Source organism: Acanthisitta chloris, unplaced genomic scaffold (assembly GCF_000695815.1).
Source record: "Acanthisitta chloris isolate BGI_N310 unplaced genomic scaffold, ASM69581v1 scaffold1142, whole genome shotgun sequence".
NCBI lineage: Eukaryota > Metazoa > Chordata > Aves > Passeriformes > Acanthisittidae > Acanthisitta > Acanthisitta chloris.
The window spans coordinates 33981-47917 of record NW_008658580.1 but is presented as its reverse complement, the minus strand read 5'-3'; the positions used below and the strand labels follow the sequence as shown (position 1 = coordinate 47917).

Here is a 13937-nt window from a genome sequence, read left to right as displayed (position 1 = left end):
CAATTCCTGTGATCTTTCAAACCACTACTGAAACTTACCATTAAAATGTCTCATACTTATTTTTAAAGTTGTAGGTTTACACCAATGCATCACTCAACTTCCTTTTTTTACTGGTGTGGAAAACATTAAGTCATAAAACTGTGACTACAGGACATCAGGATAAAACAGCAGATAAGAAAGCGTTTTAACCACCTGAAAAATTTAATAATTCGACGTTTGAGATATAGATCTATAAATTTACACAGGATTTAACTGGGCCTTCATAATTAGCAACTCTATATGTCTAACATCCACAATTAATATTTTAAAGGCAGATGGTTATAGTTTATCTTGTTGCTTATCTTTAAATGCAGAGTGAACAGGTTTCAAGGTGACTGTCACAATGCATAGCTTGGTCCAAAGTTTCTGATTTTAGCAATCTTTCTGACAATTACTGTGCCTCATTTTCAGGGAGAAACAATCTCTGATGGGGTGTATAGAGAGAGAGCTGGCACTTGGGTGGGAATCAGGTGCTACTGTGGCAGCTTTTCTCCAGGAGAACAGAGCAGGATGGTAGAGCCTGCTGTCATGAGCATTCTTCTGCTCGGGGTTGTCTTCTCATGACTGATCTGACTCCTATTAGGGTGATGGTTGTGATGTCCAACTATAGGAAAACCAATGTTTTGATTCTCAAGTCTCAGGGAATTTCTTGAAGGAAACCTAGGGAAGGTTTTCTCCAGAATTAATGGGCTTCATTGAAAGCACTCACTAGTGACTTAGTGACATGGCTATGACAGGTGAGGGAACTGTACAGAATGGAATCTGGCAATAAAAATCTTCTCTTGGTCCCTTTTATTACACTCACTTTGATATCAGCAAATGCATAAAGGCACACTGCCATTGGTCCTGTACCCATCATATACAAAGAATCTTTATTTTCAACCTTTTTGGGGAAAACTTTTACACATCTTTTAAAAACATTCAATTATAAGCTGGCAAGATATTATACAGTACATCTGATAAATGCTTTCATGTTAATTTAGTGTAATTTCTTCTGCTTGCTTCAGTATCTAAGCAGAAATTTCTTTTGGCACAGTTACCTATTTATTAAATCCTGAGCAGGAGGGGCAGCTATACTTCATAGGAAGACCTCAGGCTGTATTTGCATGCCTTTCTTGAGGCTCAGATGAAAACAGCAGTATCTGCTCTGTCCTGGCTGAGGTGTGTGGCTGTATGGAGCTGCCTGAAAGGGCCACTGCAGCAAAGGCTGGAGAAGAATCTCACAGCAGAACCACTGAGAGACCTCACCTTGTCTCTTCAGAAACATGGAGAACATGCAGCATCACTGCACAACCAGCTGCAGAGGTGAGTGATTTAGAGCCACAGCAACATCTCCAGAGCTCACAAAAACTACCTCAGTGTCTGCTGAGACTGCAGTTGTTACAAGGCTTTTCAGTGTTACTTGTTTGATTGTAACAATAAAATGCATTCTATATTGCAGAAGCTCTTAAATTACCTGTGAATCTTCTCTTAAAAGGAGGTTGACAGTTGTTCTTGCTTTTGAATAATACATAAAATAGTTTCATCATAGTACAGTGAAATGTATATTTATTTATAAATCTGGTAACGAGCTATGTCACTTTGGTTGGATTGTTATCTTTTGTTTCATGTCACTGCAGTGAAAATGAGGCTTTCAATCTAGAAATGAAAAGAAGATTTCCAATTAGTAGCAAGTAACAGCCTCCTTTACTGATTGTTTTAAAATAAAGACAAGGTATTTCAACTATTCACAAATATTTCTGACATATCGCAAAGTAACATAAGAGAAAAAGATCATGATCATACTTGAGGCAAAACAGTTTAAAATTTAATGTTTACAAATGCATCATTTTTTTCCTTTTCAAAATGTTTGCTGATACAGTTTTGCAGGAGACTCTGTTTGGTCACAAACACTTCTACTATACACACTGTGCTTTGGTCTAGGGAACAAATGGGAAAAACATTTTCAAACTGGTACTAAGTGGTCAGAAACAGGGACTTGTAAGCTCACCTCTAATAGTCTTGCAATTTTGCCTCTGTAGACTTTGTGCAAGACTTAACATGGATTTTTTTAATGATTGTTTTATAACATGATATGCAGTTGACATTTAATTTACACTGTATTTAAGTAATCAAAATATCTGAGACTTATTTCTTCTATATATCCATTTTGAAGCTTTAAGGCTGCACCACAAACAGTATTTTGTCATTTTCTTAAATATTATAATGACTTTGTCAAATTTAGAATTGTTAGGAGTGATGGCAATGATGATCCCCATTTAAAAAAATCCCAAACCAAACAGAAGAATTCCCTGGGAAACTGCACACATGATACATACACATAACACATAACTAAAAAATTATTCCAAAGTTTTGATAAATATTTAGTTCCAGCTAGAGCTAAGAGTTATTCTAGTTCTAAAGAATAAAATGTTTATTATATACAGAAGGGTTGGATGGAATATGGACATTTGACAAAGATCACTCAAGGCATTTCATGGTCTGAATTGTTCATACAGTTTTGATGCAGCTGCCCTTTTCACTTAGGCATAGGCTTGTGCCACCTGTGGGAAGGGAACATTCCTGGTGGTGTCAAGGGGCTCAGCTTTGCCCGATCCAAGTTCATCTTCTCCTGGCTGCTCAGTCTTCAACTGAACCAGGAGTGTCTTTCAGGACTGAGAGCCCTTTAGGGCTTGCTTGAGCTAGATGCAAACTTGCACAGCATTACCAGATGCCAGTTTACATCAGGTAAGGGTTTGGTCTTTTGCTTTCAGTACATTACAACATGAAAAACTGCACCAGCGTTTTACAGTGAGCACCATTTGACTGACTTTGGTAACTTGGCACGACCAGCGGTATCGATAATATGCTGAACTCCTGTCTTGCACAGTAAGAAAGCAGAGCTGCCAATTACCTTGCAACTAGAGTCTGTAAATATTAAAGCCATAAATATGTTAATAACCATACACATATACACAAAACACAGCAGTAGCAACATTACAGGATGCAGTACCTACTCTATATAACTGGGTTTTGTTAATATAGCTGCAACAGCAAAATAAATGCTATTTAATGTGAAGCAAACCCTTCTTCAAAGGGCAGTGGCAGTAAGACAAAGTTCAAGTCCAGGTTTTCATTAATTTGACATGAACCAAGCTAGATCAATCCCACTGTCTATCAAATCTAATCAATGAAAGAGTAGCACTATGGGAAGATAGCAACTATCAGTTAGCACTAAAACTTTCTGAGCTTTCTTGTGCCACCATTTGTAATTAATTCTCCCTTTTTCACAAGTGCTCTTTCTGTGAGCACTCATCAGACTTAGCAGGGGATAAAGTTACTAGATACAAAATATGGTTTGGGGGTAAGGATTAACCGAAAGAACCAGCACGAGATTGGATTTCCTGAATCCTGAGAGGTGCTCTCCATATCTTTAAGTGAAGTTTCCATGAGGTTGCACTTAGCAGACCACTAAGAAGTTGTTGCTCTCCAACGTTTTCTTCTTTTTCATGCAGTTCTGTTTCAAAGCTTGGTAGCTATCACGTGAGAAGGGCTACAGGAGATGACTGTGCTGGTCCACTGTCTTTGCTAATGCTCTTCAGAGCAGCGTCCTCTCCTCAGGATCACATCATCTAGTCCAATATCCCCTGTTCTTCCTTTCCCTTTCTCTCCTTTGAAAATAATCTGGGAAGAGAAAGAGAACAATTTGAGTGCAAATGAAAGTAAAAGGAAAGAAACATTGGTTGAGACAGGCTTCAACAGTATGAAAGCAAAAATCCTAAGAAAGCTCAGGCAATCGTAACTGACTCACAAAAGCCTATTTATTCTGCTCAGAATTATGCTGTGTTTTCTATTTCTGATGCTCTCCCTTCTCCACTCTGGCAGGGCCTTTGTGAAGAACCAGCAGTTCAGGAGAGAGTTGCTACAGTTGCACCATCTGCTGAGGTGAAATGAACCTGTTGAGATGACAACCTTGAGTGCTTCCTACGTATCACTTCTGCACTGTTTTCATTGTCCTTCATGGAAACACATAAAATCCTCTGCATTCTGAAAAATGCTGTCTAATAGAGGAGCTTTCCATTTCTAAAGCCCCTTGCAGCTGCCTTAGTTGTGGGAACTAGAAAAACTCATCTTTTATTTAACAAATTCTGGCTCCTGCAGTCTCATGATAACCTACGGTCATATCACCCTGCAAATTCCAGGGATTGTCTCACCTTGGAAGCTAAGCCAGGTTGGGCCTGGTTAGTACTTGGATGGGAGACCATCTGAGAATACCAGGTGCTGTAGGCTTAAAAATACCTCTGGTCAGGAGCTGTAAGGGCTAGTAGAGAGAGCTTTAAACTAATTTGGAAGGGGAAAAGTGACAATACCAGGCTGGCCAGTGATAGCCTGAGAGACTGCAGGCCAAAACTTCAGAAAGCAAAAACTACTGGGATTGCTTACTGCACTTCAAGAGGTGTTGGCTATAAGGAACAAGACCTGAAATGTTTCTATACCAATGCATTGAGCATGAGAAACAAACAAGAAGAGGCTGAAGCTTTGGCTCAGTCCCAGAGACTTGACATCACTGGCACAAGTGAAACCTGGTGGGATGAGTCCTGTGACTGGAGTGCTGTGCTGGATGGTCACAGGTTCTTTGGGAGGGACAGGCAGGGACAGTGAGATGGGGGTGGCAGTGCACATAGCTGAGGGGTTGGAATGTATGGAGTTTGCAGTTGGCAATGGCCTGGTTGAGAGCCTCTGGGTAAGGACCAAGGGACAAACAAATCACAGATATCATCGTGGGAATCTACTATAGACCAGCCAATCAAGATGACTGATGAATTATTCTTTGAGGAACTGGGTTACACCTCCAAATTAATGTCCCTTGTCCTTATGGGAGACTTCAACTTGCCAGATGTTAACTGGGAACACCATAGAGCTGGCACAAACAGGTCAAGCAGATTCCTAAAACACCTGGATGACAACTTCATGATGCAGGTACTAAGGGAGCCAACTGGGATTGATGCCCTCCTGGATTTGTTGCTTGTTAACAGAGAGAGCCTCATGAGTGAAGCAGTGATTGGTGTCTGGCTTGGCCATAGCAACCACAAAGCAATTGAGTATAACATCTCTATTGACAGGAGGAAATGTGCCAGCAAAACTACAACTTCAACCCTGGACACGAGGAGAGCAGACTTTGGGCTGCTCAGGAAACTGGTGGGTAAGGTCCCCTGGAAAACAATTTTGCAGGTGCCAGGGTCCATGAGTGCTGGTCACTTTTTAAGCACCATCTCCTAAGGCACAGGAACAGGCAATTCCTAAATGCTGGAAGACCAGCAGACAAGGCAGAAGGCCAGCTTGGCTGACTAGGAATCTTCTTTTGGAGGTGAGACAGACATAAAAGGATGGTGTATACCCAGTGGAAGCAGGGTCAGGTGACATGGGAGGAACACAGAGATGCAGCTCGTTGCTGCAGGGAGAAAATTCATGTGGCCAAAGATCAATTGGAGCTGAAGCTGGGCAGGACTGTGGGGGATAGTAAAAGAATTTCTTTAAGTACATTATTAGCGAAAGGCAGTGTAGAAATGACCTCGGCCCATTACAGGATGAGGATGGTCACCTCATAAACAGGGACATAGATAGAGATGTTTAATGTCTTTTTCACCTCTGTCTTCAACACTGATGGCAGGCCAAGCAGGTCACAGCACTGAGCTGGAGGACAGTAACTGCAAGAACATTCTACTCCCAGCTGACTCTGATGCTGTGAGATCTGCTGCTCCAGCTGGATCCATACAAATCTATGGGGCCTGATGGGACTCATCCTAGAATGCTTAAGAAATTGGCTGGTGTCATTGCAAGGCCTCTCTTGATGATTTTTCAACAGTCTTGGGAATCTGGAGAGGTCCTGCTTGACTGGAAGCTGCTAATGTTGTCCTGATTTTCAAAAAGGGCAGGAAGGATGACCCTGGTAGCCTGTTAGCCTCACTACTGTACCTGGTAGACCATGGAAAAGATTATGCTGTGAGGTACTGAAGACCACCTGAAGGACAACACAGTCACTGGACACAGCCAGCATGGCTTCATGGGGGGAAAGTCCTGCTTGTCAAACCTCATTTCCTTTTATGACAAAGTAACTCACCTAGCTGATCAAGGGAAGCCAGCTGATGTGATCATTTTAGATTTTAGTAAAGCTTTTGATACCATCTCTCACAAGATCCTTCTGGACAAAATGTCCAACATAAAACTGGACAAACACACTATGCAAAACTTTGTAAGAGTCTGCTGTTATCACTGAGCTGTAAAGAGTTAATACAGATTCAAAGATCAGAAATTCAGCTGTGTAGCTAAAAATAATGTCAATGTTTGCAGAAAGCACTTTTAGATAAGGACTAGGAAGGGCAGAGAAATTCTATGTTCAATATACTGAATTACTTTTTTAGAAATGAATGATTTTGAATGTGCTAAAAATAATTTACACAGAGCTAATTCATTAGAAAGTGCAATTAAGGATTCTGGTCTCCATTCATATTCTCCTCAGGTTTCCAACAGGCCCCTCTAAAATCACTAGTGTTTAGCTGCTTTTGGTTTTCAATTAGCTAGAAAACAAAACTTTTGCATTTCTTCCTAATTTCTCTGTGGCAGAGACCTTCCCTGCTTACCTAGAGTCTTCCCTCACTCCATGACCCTTGGAGTAAGTGTCACAGTGGTTCAGGTCAGCAGCCCTGGCTCCCCATGCTGTCTGGAAAAGATCCCAAACTCGACTGTGCCATGAGGTGCTGCAAGAACCAGTGACCAGTTTCCACTGGCAAGCCAATGCTGGCAGGGGACAGTGCAAAGGGGAACTGTGGTCTTGTCCAGGGTCTCTAAAACTCATCTGCTTTTCTGCCAGACAATATGTTAGTGATACATGTATATTGAGACAGACCTCAGGACTGCCAGAAGTGATAAACTTAGCAAAAAAAAAGTAAGAATACAGCAGATTTATTGTTCACCTGTTATAAATGTCCACATTTTCAGTATGACATTCATTTACAGCTAACAAAGGTGTCTTTTTTACTGTTGTTGAGGTAAAGTTTTCATAAAATTACCTGCAGTAATGACAGCCTTAATATTAATTTTAGAACTATATATTGTGTGTGTCTCGTAGCTGCTCCCACCATGAACACCATGATGTGTGAGTGTTTCAGAACACCTGATCTATAAGTCAGAATAAAACAGCCCCTGAAGCACCCAAGCCACTTCTTCAGATCTCAGATAGAAATGACCTTCAAAGGTAAGCAGAGGTTGCAGAATAACACTGAGCTTTTGCTATCAGTTTATCACCCAATGTTAATAAGATTTCCAGGTATTAAAAGGTTCTCCATGGCACTTAGGACAACTTTTGATTACACTAAACCATGTTGTGTTACAGGCACAGTTAGGTCACCATTTACCTCCTTGGCCAGATCAGCTGCAAGTGCTGAAGAGCATAAAAACACATGTGATTGCACATGTAACCCTCCCTGCATTATCAAAAAATCACTTATTTTCAATATCTTTGCCCTGGTTTAACCAGTTAATAATTCACAGGGGGTGATTTTTCCTATTTCATGGTACTGTGTTATTCAAAGCCTTGTTCACCAGGAATCTTGATACAGGCTATTTTGAAATCTATGTACAATATTCCTCTGTCCATTAGGCTGCTCTTTCCTACTTGGTGAGTCTCTTAAAATGGGCTGTGCAAGGTAGCTCAGAGAATGACAAATTAGCCTGTACAATGACTCTGTTGCTGTAAGTGGGATTCTTTCCATTTCTTTTGCATAAAACTAATTGGAAAAAAAAAAAGCACAACGACTCTAACATCCTTAATGTGATTCCATGGGCAGGGAGCAAAGTAGTAAAACACAGGCTGAAACTGGACCCAGAAGACAAACTGTCCAGTGCTACACCATTTAAGTGTCTTCAACTTCTCATGCAAAAAACCAAAAAGCAGTCCAAGCATGAGTACTTACACTCTTGATGCCTAGTCCTCGTAGCGTTATGTGTGTCTGTCTCCAGCCATGGCCACCATTTCTTCCCCAAACAGCTGGTCCATGAGCACCATTCTTCCTGACAAAGACTTGGAGGGCACCCGAATGCAGCCCAGGCACCTTATGCCTGAATGACAGGCACAAGTCACTGGCCTGAGCCATGTGACCCAATGGCAGGATAAGATGTGCTACTCTTCCTTCTTTGCCTTTGGGATCAGAGATGGTAAGATACTGTCCCCCTGCAGTGGAAAAAGCAGTTAGTTGGGTTTTTTAAAAATGCTACCAGGTTGCAGTACCAATTGCACAACAGTTATTAAAAAATGAAAAAGGTCCAGCAAGTGTTAAGGTATATAGAACTAAAACTGATGCATCTGCTTCCGGCAGGGTAAGACTTAGAGTGCTGCTCTTCTCTTTACATCACTACCAAGGCAGGTCTTGCCCATCTAACTTCTTTTTGACAAAACAAATAATACCTCTCTCTTGAAAACAAGAATTTCATGTATTTCTTCATTCTTAAACAACCCCTTGGTGACTGCATGATTTTACACCCACAGTGACATTACAGCCACTGTGGGAATTTATGTACCTTCCAAGATGCAGTGTTTAGCTACTGGATGGATGGAGGAGAAGGCCAGAATAAATGCTATCAGGTAATTGAGCTACAGTTCTGTTTTATCCCTTTCCTTTTGTTTGGGAACTATGTTAACAGGCTAAGTCTTCAAGTATATCTATTGGCAACCACAGATAGCCTTTTTATTTAACTGTAATTTAAACTCTTAATCTAGATTCGATGCAGAAAGCTAGAAGCAGTAATGATTAACATTACTGTTAACCCTGCAGTCTACTCTAACAGTAGGAAGTTGTCAGTGAAAATACATAATGAATTCAAAACCCTATTATTATCTCTGATCATGTATGAAGTAAAGGTGCCTTCCTTAACAGGAGCAGCTGAGGCTCCCAGATATGGCAAAATCCATTAAACATACCAAAGAAAAGGAACCTTTCACACCAGCACTCAGAACTACACTAAATGAGACTTCACAACTTGGCAAAAACCCAGACCTGTATTTGTTCTTTGTACTCTTCATTAAAACTTCTGCAAGGTGGGTAGGTGATTAACTTTAAAATCCGAAATTACCAAAGGGAAGAAGCTTCTCTTTTTTTAAAAAAATTAAAATTTTAGAAAAGATTCCTATGTTACACTGAACCTAAGAATCTTTTTTTTTATGAGATCAGATTTTACATTTTTCTAATAAAAAATTTTTTTATGAACTTAAGGCAAAGGTGGCATTTAGGGTCCTCAGTTGAAACTGATGATCTAGAAATACTGGGGGATTGTAATATTGTTGATATACAGTCTTAATTACAGGCTAGAAAAATATTTTTTATTTAAATTGTCTCCTGCTACTATTCAACCTGAGCTTTAATTTTTGAAAGTCACAATGATTTTCCTCAAAAGCTGTGAGATTTAATGGCAATGTAGCAGGGCTTGTCCCACACTTCAAAGAGAAGCCAAATTTGTCTCCAACTCACTACTTCTACAGAGATTTTTTAGTTCTTTGGTCTCAATGAGATTTAACAAAACAAAGTCTGGGTCCCTAGATCAGCATTTAGCCATGAAGTGAGACTCATTTGTCCAAGGGTATGTTAAAATCATTTGGTGGGTATTTTTTCAGGATTTTTTTTAAAATGCATTGGTTTTGCAACAAGGTTACTAACTGCTAAAATAAGCATAATAGATTTTAAATAACTGGACCTGTTTGTTGAAAATACAATTATATCACTATAAAAGTACTGACTTGACTCATTAACTGCATTGGTTTCAGATAGTTACTGTGACTGAATCCAATCAATCGGAAACAGACCTAGGTAAGCACAAAGCCAATGTATCTGTAGGCAAGCCCCTACAGGAAAAGGTTCCCTCAAATCAGCATTTTCTGCATGCAAGATAAGCTTATAAGGCTTCAGCTCAGCACCTTTCAAAATGCAGATTCTGATAAACCAATATATAGCAAACTTTGAAAGGTGAAAGCAAGCACTCAGGAACAAGCTGTGAAAATAAATCCTTGCAGCAAGGTATTCCAGTCAGGAGGGAGTGGGTGGGTGACTTCAAGGGACTAGTTTTAACAGGTTATGTCAACAGCAGCAGAACATACACAGGAAACAAAAAGCTGAGTTTGTCCCTGACTACTGGGAAGCAACACAGAAGAAAAATCTCACCAAAAAAAGCCACCTAAACCCCACAGTTCTGGAACTTAATAGGCATTAACAACAATTTTTGAGTACAGATAATGAATATGCTCTGAGAGACTGACTTAGAAAGGATTTTTTCATCCATTGTTTCAAGAAAATGTATTAATTGTGTGACCTTTTTTTAAACAGCAGTCTGCAAGCAGGAGACAGCTATGTGTTTCCTCATCAGAAGGGGAAGGAGCTTGGCTCAGTCACTGATGAGACTTTTTAAGTGTCATAAGGAGCACTGAAATACTAGAGCATGTCTGTGCATGGGGAAGGGGCCTGCCCAGTAAGTGAAGATAGCACTCCCACTTAGCCACCTAAGCAGGCTGAAAAAGGTGCCAGGTCACCTGCTGTGGTGGCAAATGACTGTCTCATCGCTGGCAGCACAAGGACAGACAGCAGTGATGAGGTGGTGCATAAGGAAAAGGGCTCTCGGTGCCCTCATGCTCCCTCATCTTAACCTATCCCATTCTGCCTGCACTTCCTTCCACAGCCTGCCATCCCCTCACATAATGTGAGCATTGTGCACTTCAAAGGCTGCTCTTCTGGGCATGAAGTAATCCCATCATTACAGGGAGCCAGAGCTGTGTGTCTAATCCCCAGCTCTGTGGGGCAAGCACTGCTGGGGGAAGGGTATGCAGGCAGCAACAGCCAAACCTCTCAATGCCATGCAGTAAGATCAATGGGGGACAAAATACATCCAACATCAGCAATGTGGATGTACAGTTTTCCTGGGACAGCAGAGATGTGAGGGGGAAGGGCTGTTGCTTTGGCTGACCACCAGTGCCAGTGCCAGTCTTCTATCCTGCACGCAGCCAGTACACACTCCCCTTAACACTCATTGTAAGGTCACTCTTCACCATCCCAAACAATCCCATTTTCAGAAGCCTCTGCATGTCAGCACTGAACTTGTCTGCCTCCTTGTTACTTAACATTTTTCCTACATACAGATGGCTGTAACTTGCAGAAGAATTCAGTAAAGTCAAACTGAGAGGTTAAACTAGAACATTATATTTGGCAGCAGAACAGACTATTTCCAGAACTTTCTATAATTTTGCTAGTAATAGGGAAATAATTATGTTTACATGGGAGTTTGAAAGATAAGCTTTGTTTCATCATAAATAAAAGTTGTTCTCTGGTCCACATTTTTGTTTTTTCAGATTCTTCTAAGACTGAGAAACTTTTGCTGAATACATTTACTACTCCTTTAGAGACATTCCAATTTGAAAGATACCAGCTATGATAAAAGTGCAAATTCTCAATTGCTCTTTCATGTTGGGAATCATCAGTTTTGGTTTTTATACATGGAAGAGGTGTGGGGGTGAAATATATCCTTGAACTAAAGGGAAGAGAAGCTGTGTAATTAATTTGTCATAATGCAAGAACTGTTATCAACCTCAAGCCTGGGTGGTTCTTCCACTGCAGGATGCAACTGTACACAGATACCTTACCTGACACATCTCTCACTGGTTCCCAGTGCAAGTCATCATCTTTGTCCTTGATCCATCCACACAGTCCACTATCAAAATTACAGCTGTGTACCAGCACACCTGGCCAAACAGAGTAGGGGAGTCACAAAGAATAAAAGTGATTTGGATTGTTTAGTTTTTCAATTTCCCATGTGGCTGAAACTAGCAAGTAAACATGAAAATGAAATGTACAAGGAGCCCTAGAAAACAAATCTGCAAAAATACTAAAACAATAAAAAAGGCACTTGTGTATTATTAACAATTCACACTACTTTTGTGCTAAACCTGTAAGGAAATAAAACGATAAAGATTCACATAGGTGGTGGGTTGGGTTTTTTTCTTTTTACAAAGCCAAACTTACGCAAGAGGCATAGGATGTAAGAGTCCTGTAAAAATGTATAAACCCTCAAGAAATCTCAAAAAAATCCTTAACTCTAGGCCCTGAATAGGAGACTTGATCTTTACCTGGGTCATCGTTTGCTTCAAATTCATCGGCAGTAATCCCTCTTTCAATTTCAAGTGTATCAAAGAGATTATTGCTCACTCCAGGCTGGCGTGGAACTGTGAGAAAAAATGAATGAGATAAGAAAGTAGGTCACTAACTACATTTATCTTTAACAAAAACCAGCAGAACAGCTCTGGCCATTGTGCTTTTCTTGGAGACTTCAATATATTTAATTATATTGGACACAAAGACTCATAAACTTTCTGCCTGTGTGATTTATGATTTATGTTGTAACATTTATGTGAGCACTGTAAAAGGTGATTCCAAATCTCCTAAAGGCTCTTTGAATGAAAGCTCCTTTTTAATCAGGAGGGAAAGCTTTAACCTTGAAGCACACTACTCCCCTCCAAATGCATTTTTAAAAAGACAGTTGTTTCTCAGTCAAATAAGACCACACTAAAGCCCTTCCTCAACCCTTCCACAGACTTTTATAGGAGAACCTCAGCAGGAGGCAGAGGTACTTGAAAGAGGCCCCACATGCACTTAACCTTCAAAATACTGCTGAAGGTACATCCATCTATCTGCAAAGGCTTTTAGAGCTCCCTACATAGGATTGTACTGAGGGCTGAGAAGAAGGAGCTCCAGTGGAAGCTGGAATTCAACTGCAATCAGCCTTTCCAACACAGCCTGCCCTTCAACTGCTGTTCCCAGCTGCAAGGAGAAGGAACTCGGTGATTAACAGGCCCAGAGGTTATTAGACATTCTGCAGCCAGGACAACCTGAAATTTAAAAGAACTTTGTGGGAATGATGGCTGCCAAAGTCAGGTAACTACAAAGACTCCCATATATTCCCAAAGATGCTATGCCAGTCTGTGTAAGCCTCCAGAAATGACATGCAGATGTCTTGCCTGATGGACAGCTGTCAGGCAGAGAGAAACAGATTGCACTGAATAAAGCTGTCTTGGAAATTTCTCTTTTAGAGGCAGGCCTAGTGCATAATTCAACACAGTAGTAATGTGTTTCAGACATGTCCTTAGACGTTATAGGCACCTCTGACACCTAAGGTATTTGTAAGGACCTTATCTATTAAAAACTTGACATGTTTTCCATTTACAGTGCTAAAATAACAACCTCAATGTCCCTATAGACTTCTGAGGCAAGCGAGAACAAGAAGAATTGAAACGACTGAAATAAAGGACTGTTGTTTTCAGAAAATCAAGTCAAAAGGTAAGAAGGAACTTCTTTTGCACCAGGACAACACAAAGAGCACTGCTGCAAGAGTTCTTCTACAGTCAGAAGGCAGAAAAGAAAAAAAAGTATTAAATCAGGACAAAATAAGCAAACACTAATGTATTTTAAAAGTACGCTTCTAGGCTAGAGACCTTGAATAGAAATATTATATAATTAAAATAAATAATTAAAAAGCTTGAAGTCTGTAGGAAACCGATTAACTCCTAAATATAACAGCTGTTTTTTGAATAATTAAGTCTCCTTTTTTTGTTTTCTTTTTAATCCTTTATATATTTTAGATTATGTCTATTTGCAGTCTAGGACATTAATCCTCAAAATAGCTTCAGACTTAAGGTTGACTTGGGTAGTAAAGGCCTGCTCATTTTTAAAGATACCTCATTTGCAGTAAATAGTGGCTTTGCTGCTTTGTTTCTTCTGGGTGTTTTGCTTACATGATTAAAAACCTTGAGATTTAACATGAAAGGAACCTAACAAATGTGCACAGTCCACACCACCAGGCCCTGCAGTACATTTACACACAAATAC

The 13937-nt window shown here is 40.2% G+C and overlaps 1 protein-coding gene across 1 annotated transcript in view; it reads right to left on the bottom strand.

The window, feature by feature from the left end:
* Positions 1–3606: 3606 nt before the first annotated feature.
* The window catches only part of NPNT (nephronectin), a gene marked incomplete at its 5' end in the record, with an annotated part of 44163 nt that continues 33832 nt past the window's right edge, over positions 3607–13937 (bottom strand). Inside the window, 4 exons of the mRNA XM_009085131.1 lie at positions 3607–3702; positions 7992–8248; positions 11699–11797; positions 12182–12277. Coding sequence (XP_009083379.1) covers positions 3607–3702; positions 7992–8248; positions 11699–11797; positions 12182–12277 — 548 coding nt within the window. The remainder of the gene's footprint in view (positions 3703–7991; positions 8249–11698; positions 11798–12181; positions 12278–13937) is intronic.